General features: G+C 45.9%; 1 protein-coding gene across 1 annotated transcript in view; it reads right to left on the bottom strand.

Moving 5' to 3' along the window:
* Positions 1 to 16,319, bottom strand: part of LOC125487876 (ras-related protein Rab-13-like) — a 37,893-nt gene that overhangs the window by 17,118 nt on the left and 4,456 nt on the right. The window contains exons 2-3 of the mRNA XM_048620378.1: positions 782 to 842; positions 298 to 358 (exon numbers count right to left, since the gene is read on the bottom strand). Coding sequence (XP_048476335.1) covers positions 298 to 358; positions 782 to 842 — 122 coding nt within the window. The remainder of the gene's footprint in view (positions 1 to 297; positions 359 to 781; positions 843 to 16,319) is intronic.

Raw genomic sequence — 16,319 nt, 5'->3', positions numbered from 1 at the left:
GGGGGGGGGGGGGGGGGGGGGGGGGGGGGGGGGGGGGGGGGGGAGAGAGAGGCAGAGAGAGATGGGGGTGAGGGTTAGCGACGGAATAAGATAGAGGGAGGTAAAGTAAAGCAGGGGAGGGGGGGAGAGAGAGAGAGAGAGAGATGGAGAGAGATGGAGATGGAGAGAGAGAGAGAGAGTAATGGGGAGACAAGGAGGGGGAAAGAGGCATCAGGGAGAGAAAGAGCAACAGGAAAAAAAAGCAAAGGCTCGAAAGAAAGAAACCCAGAAATTCACAAAAGACAAAGCTATTCCTACCATTGCTCCTCTGTAGTATGCAGTTGTGATGGTTTTAAATCTTTCCTGACCAGCCGTATCCCTAAAAGTGAAGTCAATGAAAAAAAATTAACACCAGGACGGAAGACATGGGGTGGGGGCGGGGACGAGGAGAAGGATGGACAGATACCAGATTTCCCAGGGCATATCAATACATGTATTCACATTTATTTGCTCTCACTTCTCCTCCATCCCAGATCTCCGCACTCCTCCAATTCTGGCGTCTCACGCATCCCCCAGTTCCCATCGCTCCACCCTTGGCGGCTATGCCTTCAGCTGCTTGCGGCTCTAAACTCTGGAACTCCCTCCCTAAACCTATCTACCCCCTCTTTCTATCTCCTTACCTCTAAAGCCCCCGACACACCTGTAGGTGGACGTCCCTTTAACTCATTCAAGGCTTAGAGTGCAATTCAATACCCTCCACAGAACAGCAAGTCTCAAGACCCCACAATCAGTCAATACTCACCAGACTTGCAACTTTATTTTCTTCCCACCAACGTCCACAGTTTTGATCTTAAAGTCGATACCTGAGGAGATAGGGGAAGATTTTAAACAAAATTACAGGGGTGGGGGGGGAGGGGGAGCATGGGTAAGGTGAGGAAAGATCTAAAGGGCTACATTTTCACACAGAGGGTGGTGCATGTATGGAACGAGCTGCCAGAGGAAGTGGTGGAGGTGGGTACAATTACAACATTTGAAAGGCATCTGGATGGGTATTTGAACAGGAAGGGTTTAGAGGGATGTGGGCCAAATGCTGGCAAATGGGACTAGATTAATTTAGACACAAAAACAGAAATTGCTGGAGAAGCTCAGCAGGTTTAGAAGCATCTGTGGAGAGAAATCAGAGTTAACATTTCGGGTCATCGAATCATAAAGCAGGCCATTTGGCCCATCGAGTCCACACCAACCCTCAAAAGAGCATCCCATCCAGACTCACACCCCACCCCCATAAAGGTGGAGTGACTCTTCCTCAGAACTAGATGAATTTAGGATATCTGGTTGGCATGTAATTTGGACCGAAGGGCCTGTTTCTGTGCTGTACAACTCTACGGCTATGATTGGCTTGAGGTGGAAAACAGAGGACCTCGAGGGTTGGGAATGATAAGCCATTGGGATGAGTGAGTATGTCTCTAACTGAAATATTACCTTGTTTCCCTCCTCTGATACAAAGGGCAGGATATGGCATTACAGAGATAACACGGCGTAGAGCTGGATGAACACAGCAGGCCAAGCAGCATCAGAGGAGCAGGAAAGCTGACGTTTCGGGTCGAGACCCTTCTTCAGAAATTATGGCATTACAGTTATGTTACTGGACTGGTAATCTGGAGTCTCAGGCTAAAGTTCTATAGACATCGGTTCAAGTTCCAACTATTGTGAAATTTGAATGCAGTAAAATTCTAGAGTGAAAAGCAACTGGGTAACCACGGTTGTAAATAACCGTCTGATTCACTAATGCACTTTTGGAAAGATAATCTGATGTCCTTACCCGAATCCAGAATCACAGCAATGGGGTTAACTCCTAATTGCATCCCCTGGGCAATAACTAGTGGGCTAGCCAGCAATGCCAGACCGAAAGAATCATTACCAAAAGGCTGATAATACACAGACTGTCGGGCAATTAAAAGAAGCAAAAATGGGATTATTAGGCGTTGCTTTTGCCCAGCACAGACTCAATGGGCCGAAGAACTTTTTACTATGCTGTAGACCCCAATGATTTTTCTGCAGGTTTGATGTCACATGAAGGCCAGACCAAGTAATGATAGCAGACCCCCTGACAAGTGAGAGAAAAGCTAGTTTTTAATTCCTGATTTTAAATAAAAATTCAACTTAAATTTCACCATCTGCCATGTTGGGGTTTGAACCCATGTTCCTAGAACATTAAAATAAAACAAAGAACTCTCGCACTTCTGCCCTCAGCCCTTCCCTTCCCTCCTACAATGATAGGGTGCCCCTGGTTCTCAACACTCTCCACATCCAATTGTGAGCCACCATTTCCGTCACCTCCAATGGGATGCCATAACCAGAGACATATTTCTGTCTCCTCCCATGTCGGCATTCTGCAAGACCTGTTTCCTCTGGGACACTCTGTTTCACTTCTTGTGAATTGCTAACATTTTCTCATGTTCCCCCACAACAGCTTTCTATGCAATCGCAGGAGGTCTAATAACCCTGCCCTCCCTCCTCACCATCCTAGGCCCCAGACATACCTTCCAGGTGAGGTGGTGAGCTACCTACACTTCACTCAATCTAGTCTACTGTATTCGCTGTTCACAATGTGGTCTCCTTTACGCTCAGGAGACGAAAGGCAGACCGGGTGACCGTTTTGCAGAACGCCTACGTTCTGTCTGCAAACATGACCCTGAGCTTCTAGTTGCCTGCCACTTCAACACACCACCACACTCCTTGGCCAACATTTCAGTGTTGCGGCAAACCTCAGTGCAAGCTCAAAGAACATCTCATATTCTACTTGGGGACCCTGCAGCCTCTCAGAGCCAGCATCAAATTCAATCACACTTGAGCCTGATTTCGTCCTTCCGTGTTTATTACCCACCTCACGCTCTGTCCTGTTACGACATAAGTTGCTTTCAGCACAGACTACCCATTCTCTCATAATCCTAGACCATTATCACAGAACGTAGAATTGTACAGCACAGGAATGGGCCCACGATGTTGCACCAAACATGACGCCACAATAAAGTAATCCCTTCTGCCTGCCCTTGGTCTATATCCCTCTATTCCTTGCATATTGATACACTTATCTAAAAACCCCTAAAATGCCGCTATCATATCCATCACCACCTCGGGCAGCATGTTCCAGACTCCTACCATGGTCTGTGTAAAAAAAAAAAAATTGCCCCTCAGAACTCCTTTGAACTTTTCTCCTCTCACATTAAATGCATGCTCCCTAATATTAGACATTTTAACGCTGGGTTGCATTCAGTACAACTCACCCATTGTCTCCTACTCTTAGCCCTTATTATCATTTATTCAGCTTTTCCTTTTTACACTCTAATCTATTTTTCTAACCAACCTGTTCAGAGATGTTATGACACACCTTTGGAGCAGATGTAGTAGAGTCATACCACACGGAAACAGACCCTTTGGTCCAACCAGTCCATGCCGAACATTATCCCAAACTAGACTAGTCCGACCTGCCTGTTTCTGGCACATATTCCTCAAACATTTTTTACTCATGTACTTATCCAAATGTCTTTTAAATGTTGTAACTGTAACTGCATCTACCACTTCCTCTAGCAGTTCATTCCACACACGACCCACCCTGTGTGAAAAAGTTGCCCCTCATGTCCTATTTAAAACTTTCTCCTCTCACCTTAAAAATATGCCCCCTAGTTTTGAACTCCCCCACCTTAAGGAAAAGACCCTTTTGCTATTCACCTTATCTGTGCACCTCATGATTTTACAAACCCCTACAAGGTCGGACTTGAACCTGGGCCTCCTGGTCCAGGAGTAGGGACACTACCGCTGAGCTTTTCTTCTGTCCCTGTCTGCTTCCATAATCCCCTTGAAAACCTACCCCTTTCATATCTTTCTCTCTCTCTCTGTCTCTCAACTCCAATTCCCCCTCTCCCCTCCTTCCCCAACTTTAGCCTAAGCATAAATATCATGTTTTTCCCAGCAACTAACAGTTCAGTCTCCTGGACTCGAAACATTAATTCTGCTTTCTTCCCACAGATCCTGCCAGACCTACTGAGTTTCTCTGACCATTTCTGTTTTTGTCCCTAGAACATTAACCTCGGATTCTGGATTGCTGACATGACTACTACACCTCCCCTTTGCAGCAGAAGGAAGGTACAAGCTAACGTTTTAGTTAGAGTCAGATTCCTTCAGTCAAGCCTGGGAAGCTAAACCCCTTGACCACACTTTAGAAAACACCCACTGTGATTTCCTAGAGGGTGCTATACAAATCCTACTCCTTTTTCTCAATTAAATCCCTTCTACAAGTCATAGAAAATCTACATCGCAGACGGAAGCCATTCAGCCCGTCATAGCTTCGTCAGTATAAACAGGTCTGGCAGAATTAAACCCTCCGGAACTTTTCTTTATTTCTTTGGAAAAAAATTTTAAGCAAGTTTGAGATGCTTGCTCTCATTGCTCAGACCATTGAGTTTAGGAGCTGGGATGTCGTGTTGCAGTTGTACAGCACGTTAATGAGGTACTTCTGGAGCACTGTGTACACTTCTGGTCGTCCTATTATACTAAGGATAGTGTTAAATTGGGAGGGGTTCCAAAAAGATTTGAGAGGACGTTACCAGGTCTGGAGAGTTTGAGATATAACAGGAGGCTGGATAGGCTGGGGCCTTTTTCACTGGAGCATCGGTGGTTGAGGGGTAACCTTATAGAGGTTTTAAAAGCACCAGGGGCATAAATAAGGTTAAAAGCAACTTTTTTTTTGCCTAAGGTTTGGGAGTTCAAAACTACAGGGCATAATTTTAAGATGAGAGGAGAAATTAAAAGAGACTTAAGGGTCGTTTGTATGTGGAATGAACTACCAGAGGAAGTAGTAGCTACAGGTACAGTTACAACATTTAGAAGACATTTGAACAGGAAAAGTTTAAAGGGAAATGAGCCAAATGCAGGTGAATGGGACTAGTTTAGTTTGGGAAACTTGTTCGGCTTGGATGGAAGGGTCTGTTTCTGTGCTGTACATCTCTATGGTCTTTTGTCATGAAAAACACAATGTGTTGGCCAAATCCTTGGAACAAAGACAGATGAAACTTAAATCAGAGCTAAGCAATATAGGATACAACGGAAATCAGAACTAGGGACAAGAGGAGGCCATCCAGCCCCTTGAACCAGCTCCACTATCAATAAAGTCATGGCTAATTGGTTTGTGGCCTCAACTCCATCTCTCTTCCTGCACATCCACCATAACTCTTGACTCCATTGTCCACAGAAACGTGTCTATCTCAGCCTTGAATATATTCAATGATGAAGCCCCCACCGTTCTGTGGAGAGAGATTTCCACAGACTCACGATCCTCAGAGAGAAGAAATTCCTCTGTCTAAACGTCAGATGGAATAACTCCTTGTTAAATGGGAAAGCTGTTATTCCGAAGCTGGCACCTTGTTGCACATTCCGCCAGCGGGGGCATCATCCTCTCAGCAGTGGCTATCCCCCTCTGCATTGTCACGTGTGCTCAAAATAGTTAACGCCCTAGCACTGATCCCTGTCATATTCCACTAATTACAGTTTACCAACTGAAAATTACCCGCTCATCAAAATTTTTCATTTCCTGTTTGTCAGCCAATGCTCTATCCACTATAATAATAAGTCACCCACAGCACCATGAGAGCTTTTCTCTTGTGCAGTAACCTTTTATGTGAAACCTTATTGGTATGGTGGCTCAGTGGTTAGCATTGCTGCCTCACAGCACCAGGGACCCAGATTCGATTCCACCCTCGGGCAACTGTGTGTGGGGAGTTTGCACATTCTCCGTGTCTATGGGGGTTTCCTCTACATGCTCTGGTTTCCTCCCACAGTCCAAAGATGTGCAGGTTAGGCAGGGGGATTGGCTGTGCTGAAGTGCCACATGGTATTCAGGGATGTGCACGCTAGATGAATCAGCCATGAGGGACAGAGTGAGGGTGGGTCTGGGTGAGATGCTCTTCGGAAATGTGAACTCGATGGGCTGAATAGCCTGCTTCCACACTGTAGGGATTCTACGAGTGCTGTCCTCTCGCAGAGCGAATGGAAAATCTGGCACACTCCCCACCCGTTCTCAAAAAGTATGAGGGAATTTCCTTTTTTGTTCAACTTTGAAATTCATTCGTGGAGTGAGCGCATCACTAGATAGGTCAGCATTTCTTGTCCATCCTTAATACCCCCAGAGGACATCTGACAGTCAATAAATTTACTATGAGTCTGGAGTCACACCCAAGGCAGACTGGGTAAGGACGGCAGATTTTCCTCCCTCATGGACACCAGTGGGTTTTTACAACAGTAATTACAAGGTCACCATTTTTGTCTTATTGAATCCAAATTGTCACAGTGAAAATAGGAACACAAATCGCCAGAACATTGACCCACGGTTCTGGATTGCTGGTTAGGTGACGCTATCACTGGTGTCTCCTCCCCACTCCTCACTGACCCTCCTTCCCCAATATTCTAATAGTGTTAGATAACAAGGTGTAGAGCTGGATGAACACAGCAGACCAAGCAGCAGGAAGGCTGATGTTTCGGGCCTAGACCCTTCTTCAGACCGAAACGTCAGCCTTCCTGCTCAGCCTGCTGTGTTCATCCAGCTCTGCACCTTGTTGTCTCAGATTCTCCAGCATCTGCAGTTCCTACTCTCTCTGAAACATTCTAATAATGTTGTTCCTTTGCTTAATGTTTAAACATTCTAGTTCCTAGCAATTCCAGGACAAAGTACAATACGGAAATCCTGAGGCAATTATTATTTACCCAACACATCAGGTGTCAACCTGGACTCTATACAGCACTGTGATGTTTATACAGGACTGCAGCGGTTCAAGAAGGCAGCTCACCACCACCACCTTCTCAAGGGTAACTAGGGACGGGCAATAAATACTGGCCCAGCCAACACATCCCACCGGTGAATAAATAAAAAGATGTAGGAGCAGAATTTGCCTATTTGGTCCATTGAATTTGCTCTGCCATTCAATGAGATCATGGCCGATGTCGTTGAGTCATACAGCACAGAGGCAGACCCTTCGCTCCATCCAGTCCATGCCGACCCATATTTCCAAACTAAACTAGTCCCACCTGCCTGCGCCTGGCCCACATCCCTCCAAACCTTTCCTATTCATGTACTTATCCAAATGTCTTTTAAAAGGTTATAATTGTGCTCACATCCACCACTTCCTCAGGCAGTTCATTCCACACACAAACCACCTTCTGTGTAGGAAATAATCCTCAACTCCACTTGCCTGCTTTTTCCCCCATAAACCTCGATTCCCTTACTGATTAAAAATCTGTCTCTCTCATCCTTATTGACACAGTCTCGACAGCTCTCTGCGGTAAAGTATTCCACAGATTCGCTCCCCTCGGAGAGAAAACAAAATCTGTCTTAAATGGGTGACCCCTTACCCTGAGATGATGCTCTCCGGGCTCAGACTCTCTCAAAGAGAAATAACTTCTCCACATCTACCCTATTAAGCTCCCTAACTGATGTTTCAACAAGGTCATCACCTTTTTCTGAATGCCAGTGAGCACTAGCTCAACCTACCCACGTAATGAAGTCCCTCCATACTCAGGGTTGAACTAGTGAATTGGGCCCCCTCTAATCGTAGAATCCCTGCAATGTGGAAGAAGGCCACTTTGGCCATTGAGTCCACTCTGGCCCTCCGAAGAACATCCCACCCAGACCCATCCCCCTACCGTATAACCCTGCATTTCCAATGGCTAATCCACCTAGTCTGCACATCCCTGGGCACTACACCACGGCCAATCCACCCTAACCTGCACATCTTTGGACTGTGGAGCACCCGCTACACACACACACACACACACACACACACACGTTGCCCACCCCTGGGGCTGAGAGGCAGCAGTGCTAATCACTGAGCCACCGTGCTGCCTCAATGCCAATACATATTACCTTAGATAAGAGGTCTAAACTCTTCAAGGTATTCCAGCTTTTACACTCCATTCTCTTTGAAATAAAGATCACCTTTTACCTGCTTCCCTATGATAGGGAACCACCCCAGATGGTCAATACGGTCCAATAGCTCAAACCCTCCAACTAATGGAACCTTTTGCATCTCTGCAACACCACCCATCAATAACCCCTGCTGCAAGTCTTGTTTCCCTTTCACGCCCTATGATCACTCATCTACCGTGGCTCCTGATCAAGTGGCATGTTGATTTTAAAATTCACATCTTTGTGCTTAGGGGAGGCAGTGGTATTCATGAATCATGGAATCCCTACAGTGTGGAAGCAGGCCATTTGGCCTACCGAATCTATACCGACCCTCCAAAGAGCATCCCACCCACACCCCACTCCCCTATCCTTTTCCTGTAACCCTGCATTTTTCAGTATTCTCAGCAGACTAACTCATCCAGCAGTCCAACATTGTGCTCTAAGGATATGGGTTCATAATGTATCAGGTAATAAAAGTCAATGTAATTTGCATCCAAAAAAATTCATATTAGACTCGAATAAAGTTAAATACTGATTATGTAACAATAATAAAAGTCAACCAACAAATTCAGTGTTGTAAGGGATACTAAAAGAAGAAATATTGAATTGAAATTACAAACTAATACATCATACAGTCATACAGCACGGAAACAGACCCTTTGGTCCAACCAGTCCATGCCGAACATAATCCTAAACTAAACTAGTCCCACCTGCCTACTCCTGGCCCATATCCCTCCAACCTTTCCTATTCATGTACTTATCCAAATGTCTTTTAAATGTTGTAGCTGTGCCCACATTCACCACTTCCTCTGGAAGTTTATTCCACATGTGTACCACCCTCTGTGTAAGAATTTTGCCCTCATGTCTCCTCTTCCCTTAAAAATGTGTCCCCTAGTCTTGAAATCCCCCATCCTAAGGAAAGTCACCTACCATTAACCCCATCTCTACCCCTCATGATTTTATAAACCTCTATAAGGTCACCTCTCAACCTGCTATGTTCCAGTGGAAAAAGTCCCAGCAGTTCTTTATAACTCAAACCTTCCATACCTGGCAACATCCTGTCAAATCTCTTCTGAACCCTCTCTAGCTTAATAATATCCTTCCTATAACAGGCATATAGCATCTTTGCCATAAACAAATAGTGTCGTCTTGCAGAGATCTGACAAACACTTAAATGTGTACTTTCTGACAGAGCTCCGAACTCTATTCCCTAGTTACTGATTCCATCCTTCTAATCCTTCCTGGCAACACTCCTTGCTGGGGGAGACCAGTCAGTATGGATCAGTTTAGTGATTCAGTGATTGATTGACTTATTGTCACATGTACCGAAATACAGTGAAAAGCTTTGTTTACGAGCGCAACAGGCAGATCACAGCAAGCAAAGGATGTACGGATCGATGGGAGCTCAATTCTCCTTTTGGCTGGGGTATGGATATTCAGGATCTGCTTCCTTCTCCTACAGGGGAAGTCATGGTTCCTTCCTCTGTTGTGTCACTGGACTCGAAACGTTAACTTTGATTTTTTTCTTCACAGGTGCTGCCAGGCCTGCAGAACTTTTCCAGCAACTTCTGTTTTTGTTGCAGGTTAGAGTGGATTGGCCATGCTAAATTGCCCCATAGTGTCCAGGGATGTGTAGGTTAGGTGGGTTAGCCATGGAAAATGCAGGTTACAGGGATAGAATAGGGTATGGGGGGTGTGGGTCTGGGTGGGATCCTCCTCTTAGAAGGACCTAATGGGCTGAATGGCCTGCTTGTACACTGTTAGGGATTCTGTGAAAGATGACAGTGGTTCTCCACTGACTGGAATGTGAATTCTGGGTTACTAGAGAAGCAAATGACAACATTTAAAATGCATCTGGATGGGTACATGAATAGGAAAGGATAGAGAGATATGGGCCAAATGCTGGCAAACGGGTCTTGATCGATTTAGGATATCTGGTTGGCATGGGATGAGTTGGACCGAATGGTCTGTTTCCAGATGGCTCAATGACCATCCTCACCCAGTCTGGCCTGCATGTGACTCCAGACACACGGCAACGTGGTTGACTCTAAACTGCCCTCTGGGCAAAGTCGGGATGAGCAATAAATGCTGGCCTAGCCAGTGACACCCACACCTTGTCAATGATTAAATTAAATGAACTGTGATCTTTGGCAATTAACATTTTGAGAGCACACCTGACTTTCTAGCATGTATCTGTAGGTATTTTTAATCAACTTGTCCAGACTTGTTCGGACATGCCTCTGGAGCAGGTGGGACTAGAACCTTCTAGCTGAAAAGCAGGGGCACCACCACCACAGCCCTGCAGGGATCTGTAAGCAAACACCTCACTGATAACATCAACCTTCATTGACTTGCACCCAGCAGACATTCCCTTGTCAGACTTGTGCAGGTCTGCATTCTTAAAGATGTGATTCTGCTCCCAGGGAAGGGTCTTTTTTTTATATTTAACTCCAAACTTTGCTTTTCGTTTCCTTCAATTTCGTTCGCAGTTGTTTCGCTGAAAGTGTTCAGCCCGTCCCTTTACCACTGATAGCAAACTGCGTGTTTACCGTAACCCTCTCCCAAACGGTAGCAGGCTCAACTCCAACTCACTCTGACCCCACCCCACCCCACCAACGTGGGGAAGCTATGGGTTTAGATCCCAATTCACAAGGAGGCTTTTTATTTCAGTCCATACTCCAGAGCGAGCATTTACCCGAAACGTCAGCCCTGCTTTCTCTCCACAGATACTGCCACACCTGCTGAGCTTTTGCAACGATTCCTGGTTCGTTTCTGATTTCCAGCGTCCACAGTTCACTGAAAACAGATTGTCTGGTCATTATCACTTACTGTGCACAAATTGGCTATAGTCAAATGCGCTAAAAGCCTTCTCTACAATGAGCTTTCACACATCATGAGATATCTCCAAGATGGCAGAGGAGTAGGACTCCCGAATTGGAGCTTACCTGCTCCATCTGTCTTACTTTTTTTTTTCCCCCTCTCTCTTTTTGCGTGTTTTCTTTCTTTTTCGTTTTACCTCCTGTCCTCGGGCGGCATTGGCGGAGTAAAGGCTAGCACGGACTCCCAGCCTCAGAGTGGACTCGGACATATGCGGCACGGTGGCTCAGTGATTAGCACTGCTGCCTCAGCACCAGGGAACTGGGTTCGATCCCACCCTCGGGTGACTGTGTGAAGTTTGCACATTCTCCACGTGTCTGCGTGGGTTTCCTCCGGGTGCTCCGTTTTCCTCCCACAGTCCAAAGATGTACAGTTTAAGGTGGATTGGCCGTGCTAAATTGCCCCGTAGTGTCCAGGAATGTGCAGTCTAGATGGATAACCCATGGGAAATTCAGAGTAACAGGAATAGAGTAGAGGGGTGGGATGCTCTTTCGTGGATCAGTGTGGACTCGATGGAGCGAATGGCCTGCTGCCACACTGTTGGGATTCTATGACTGTTGTTCTGAACTCCTATTTCTCTATTTTTCTAACTAATTGCTGGACTTTCATTTCTTTATTTTTCTAATTTTTTTCCCTAAGAAATTGAACTTAGAAGTCTTTAGCTATGTGCCTTTGTACCTCAGATAGTGCCTAAGTGGCGACTTGTAACCTTTACACTGTGCTTATGTGACAATAAAGCTAATTCTTCTAGTCATCATGCAGAGTGAGTGAATGCTCTTGGGCAAGTGTAAAATATTCTATATTAGATTATCACAGCGCAATTCACGGTTTGAGGGTTTGTGCTATAGGAAAAGGCTGAATAGGCCGGGGCCATTTTTCCTGGAGTGTTGGAGGCTGAGGGGTGATCTTCTAAAGGTTTATAAAATCATGAGGGGCATGGATAGTTTGAATAGACAAGGTCTTTTCCCCCCGGGTAGTGGAGTCCAAAACTTGAGGGAATAGGTTTAAGGTGAGATGGGAAAGATATAAAAGGGACCTGAGGGGCAACGGTTTCACACAGAGGGTGGTGCATGTATGGAATGAGCTGCCAGAGGAAGTGGTGGAGGCTGGTACAGTTACAACATTTAAAAGGCATCTGGATGGGTATGTGAATAGGAAGGGTTTAGAAGGATATGGGCCAAATACTGGCAAATGGGACTAGATTAATTTAGGAAATCTGGTCAGCATGGACGAGTTGGAACAAAGGGTCTGTTTCCGTACTGTACTGCTCTATGACTCTAATTCACACATTAGCAACTTCAGTAAGCACAGAACTACCTACCTTATAACTCAGAGGCGAAAATACTGACATTGAGCCATGGCTGTAAGCCAACGGTAACATGATATTTTAAAAACAAAACTATCCAAACCTCTCCAGTACCCAAATGCTACTGAAAAACATTGCTGGCCGTGCTGGCAGCACAGCCAGCAAACAGCAAGGCAGAGCTAGAATAAACAAGGGTGGTAGCCTCGAGAAACACTCCTGGAACAGGGCACACTGAGGTCTTTATCTCTCCACATTTCTGTGTCGGCCAGAACGTGACCAGATTTGTCGCAGAGAGTCGGTAAACACTCTGACAAAGTACAAGAAGACATTATTAGGCTTACGGAATGGGCACATAGTGTTGAGGTGGCAAATTTTGGCAGGAAGAAAATAAATAGGTGACCTAATACGAGAGCAGTAGAGTCTAAGCGAAGCAGAGGAGAAAAGGGATTAAACGGTACAAAGTGCCCATCACTAGGAGTAACAAGGTGGATTAATAAGGCCATAAAATTTCAACACTGTGCTCAGGCTGATATCTCAGAGGAGCGGAATTAAGATATGAAGGTTTTTAATTTGTACTGAGCCTTGCACATTAACGTGTGCAGTTCAGTTCTCCATGTAATAAAAATTATTAGGACGCTGGAGAAGGTGCAAAACTTGCAAGGATGATCCCAGAATTGAGCGGGAAATGCCGGGAAAGACTGAACTTCTGGAGGAGAGGGCTGAGGTGGGGGAGGATAACCTGATTCTGAGGTCTTTCGGATTTTGGAAGGGGTCCAGCAGGGTAGACACAAAGGTGATGTTTCCACTTGGGTGTGTGCAGAACTAGGGGGCTATCAACTTAAGACGGTCACTCATAAATCCAATCAGGAATTCAGGAGAACCGACTTCACCCAGAAAGCAGCTCCCATGGGGATTAGGGAGAATGGGGCACTTGCTCCTGTGGGGAGTGGGGGGAAAATGGGAGAACTGGGTCCCACAGGGAAGGGGTCTAAGTAAATAGCAAAGATGCACTGAAGGAAGAACCTGAACAAAAGCACAAGGAAACATGGAATAGAAGGTAAGGCTGAGGAAATCAAGGGAAATGGAGGCTCTTGTGGAGCAGGAACAGTACCACAGACACCAGGGACCTAACAGCCTGTCTGTACGTTGTTAATACGATACAACTATGTAAAATCACCTCAATATGTGAATGTCGTGCCTGGAAATTCACAGACACATTCCATCAGAAGCTGTCTGACATCAAAATGACACCCGGAGGAAAGGAATTAAGTTTGGATGACAGATTAAATTGAAGAGGTTACATTCCATCGACGGTAGAAAGTTAAGGGTGATCTAACCGAGGTGTTTAAAAGGAATGAAAGAACTGAGGGAACATTCTAAAAAATTGCCCAGAGGTCTGGTGCCTCTGGCTTCCCACCCTGTGGGTTCCCATCGATGCTGTTCAGCACACATTCATCAGGGATGTCAGGAAGCTTTTCTCCACGGTAAGCAGAGCCAAAAAAATTCCAGAATAGAATTTGCAGGGAACGAAGCCAAACATACCCTTCGAACAGATGGAAAGTGGGAGGCATCACTCAGCTGCTCCCCAGGAGAAGGGAAAGAACAACTTGCATTTCTGCAGCGCCTGCCCCCACCGCAGGATGACACATGGCATTTGTGACAGACAAACAAAGTACATCTACAACAGAATCGTCGCTGCCAGGTAGGAAACCACACAAACAACTGGCACACAGCAAGCTCCCATAAGCAAAAATGTGATCACCAGAGTTTTTCTTTAAGCGAAGTTTTATTTGTTTTGTTTTGGATCTATTGTTTTTCCATAAACTCAGGTAACAACTTCCCTGGATTGCTTTCAATAGCAGCTGTTGTGAAATTTAACCCTCCGACAGTGTGGCACTCCCTCGGCGCTGGCCCTCCAACAGCACAGCACTCCCTTGGCGCTGACCCTCCGACAGTGCCGAGGGAAAAGATCAAATACGGTTCCAAATCCTGATCCCTGGATTTTAAGCTGGAAAGTGAACACTTGAGATTGTCTGGAAAGGATGTAACATTGATGCCTCGGTTCACACTGGGATGAGTCTAGTTAGGTGCCAGCACCCTGGAAGTCAGACTGTACCTTAGTAGGAACAAGAGGGGAGACGGGATAAGAACCTCCAAGCAACACCTGGCTGGTGACTCCACTCTTGCCCAGCTGAGGAGGATTGAATGGGGATGGTATAGAGAGCTTTACCCTTTATCTAACCCCGTGCTGTTCCTGTCCTGGGAGTGTCAAAGGAGCTTTACACTATATCTAACTGTGCAGTCTCTGTCCTGGGAATGTATGATATGGACAATGTATTAGGGAGATTAATTTTTAGTTTAAAAGAGTAAAGGGAGTTGTATTCTGTATCTAATCGGCGCTCCCTGCCCTGAGAGTGTTTCATTTTGGCTGTGTGTGGGGGTGTGTGTGTATGTGAGGGGGGGGGGGGGGGGGGGGGGGCATTACTCTGCATCTAACTGCATGCTGTCCTCTTTCCTGGGAGTGTTTGATGGGGACAGTGTAGAAGGAGCTTTACTCTGTAAAATTTACAGCTAGTAAGTTTGGAAGCTTGCAATACAGCCATACAGCATGGAAACAGACTCTTCTGTCCAACTCATCATTGCCGACCAAGTTTCCCAAACTAAACTAATCCTATTTGCCTGCTTTTGGCCCACATCCCCCGAACCTTTCATACTCATGTACCCATCCAAACGTCTTTTAAATGTTGTAACTGTACCTGCATCTACCACTTCCTCTAGCAGTTCATTCCACATATGAACGACCCTCAGCGTGAAAAAGTTGGCCCTCAGGTCCCTTTTAAATCTTTCTCCTCTCACCTTACGCCCTCTAGTTTTGAACCCCTCCCTGCAACCCTAGGGAAAATACCTTTTCTACTCACCTTACCTCATGATTTTATAAACGTCTATAAGATCACCCTTCAACCTTAGTCCCAGCTTACCCAGCCTCTCCTTATAACTCAAAACCCTCCAGTGCCAGCAGCAAAACTGAATCCATGGGAACTGACTGGACCTCTCAAATGTTAATTCTGGTCTCTCTGTGTGCATCTTCTCTGTGGCTGTCTTCAATGTATTCTGCACTCTGTTCTGCTACTCTATGTAGTAAATATTGCAGCTTGTAAACATTATGTCCACTTGGGACAGGAGGCAAAACATTGCATTCGAACCCTTGATCAAATTTATGGCACTTCTGGTGGGACAGACTCAACGCTGGCACAGGGAGCTACCCTCCTCAACTTTTGAGTTCAGCAGTCTTGAACCTGCGACTTTCCGAGTCACCATTGACAACGGCTAGCATCCAGGAGATCGTGATCCTGACAGGAAGGACATCCAGATGGTGGAATGCCGAGGACGCACATTTGTCAAGATGGGCCTAGCAGGAGAGGCAGAAGCCTGGTTGGCAGACCGGGATTGGGAGTGGGTGGTTTGGCGAGGGGTTATTTTTTTCCCTGAGCAGGGCAGGTTGGTGAGTGGAATAATTGTTTGAGAGCTTTAAAAAGATTTGAGGAAATGGTTGCAGAGTTTAAAAGGACACCATGATTCAGGATAATTTAAATATTTTAGGACACAGCCCTCAATTGCCAATTTCCTTCCTCGATTTTAATTGGAGCAATTTTCTGCAGGTTTCTGGAATGTTTTGGACAGGAGTTTCTGCTTTAATTGTGATTTAGAATGCCAGGCCTGTAATGCAGGCCTTATTTGTTGCTGTCTCACGGATGCACCGCTCCCCATCAAACTCTACCCTGCCTTCAAGGGTGGAATTTTGACCAAATTTGACAGACCCTCATTCTACTGATGGCAAGATAGAGGGAGATCTCATGTGGGTGGGGTTGGATCCTAGAGGGGAAATTCCATTGTGCAGTCCTTAAGCCAGTGTCAGGACTATAGGTCATAGCCTCTCTCTCACTTGCTCTCTTATTCTCTCTCGCTCCCTCCCACCCTCTCTCACTCTCTGTGGTCCAGTCGTGGCTTTGATGGGTGGCACAAAGGCTCAGTGGTTAGCACTGCTGCCTCATGGCACTAGGGATCCTGGGTTCGATTTCGCTCTCAGGCGACTTTCTGTGTCGAGTTTGCGCATTCTCCCCCGGTGTTTCCTTTATTCATTATAGGGATGTGAAGGTTAGGGTGGATTGGCCGTGCTAAATTGCCCCATAGTGAGCAGGG

The sequence above is a fragment of the Rhincodon typus genome, chromosome 46 (genome assembly GCF_021869965.1).
Source record: "Rhincodon typus isolate 14 chromosome 46, sRhiTyp1.1, whole genome shotgun sequence".
In the NCBI taxonomy this organism is placed as follows: domain Eukaryota; kingdom Metazoa; phylum Chordata; class Chondrichthyes; order Orectolobiformes; family Rhincodontidae; genus Rhincodon; species Rhincodon typus.
This window is presented reverse-complemented; position numbering and strand designations above follow the sequence as displayed.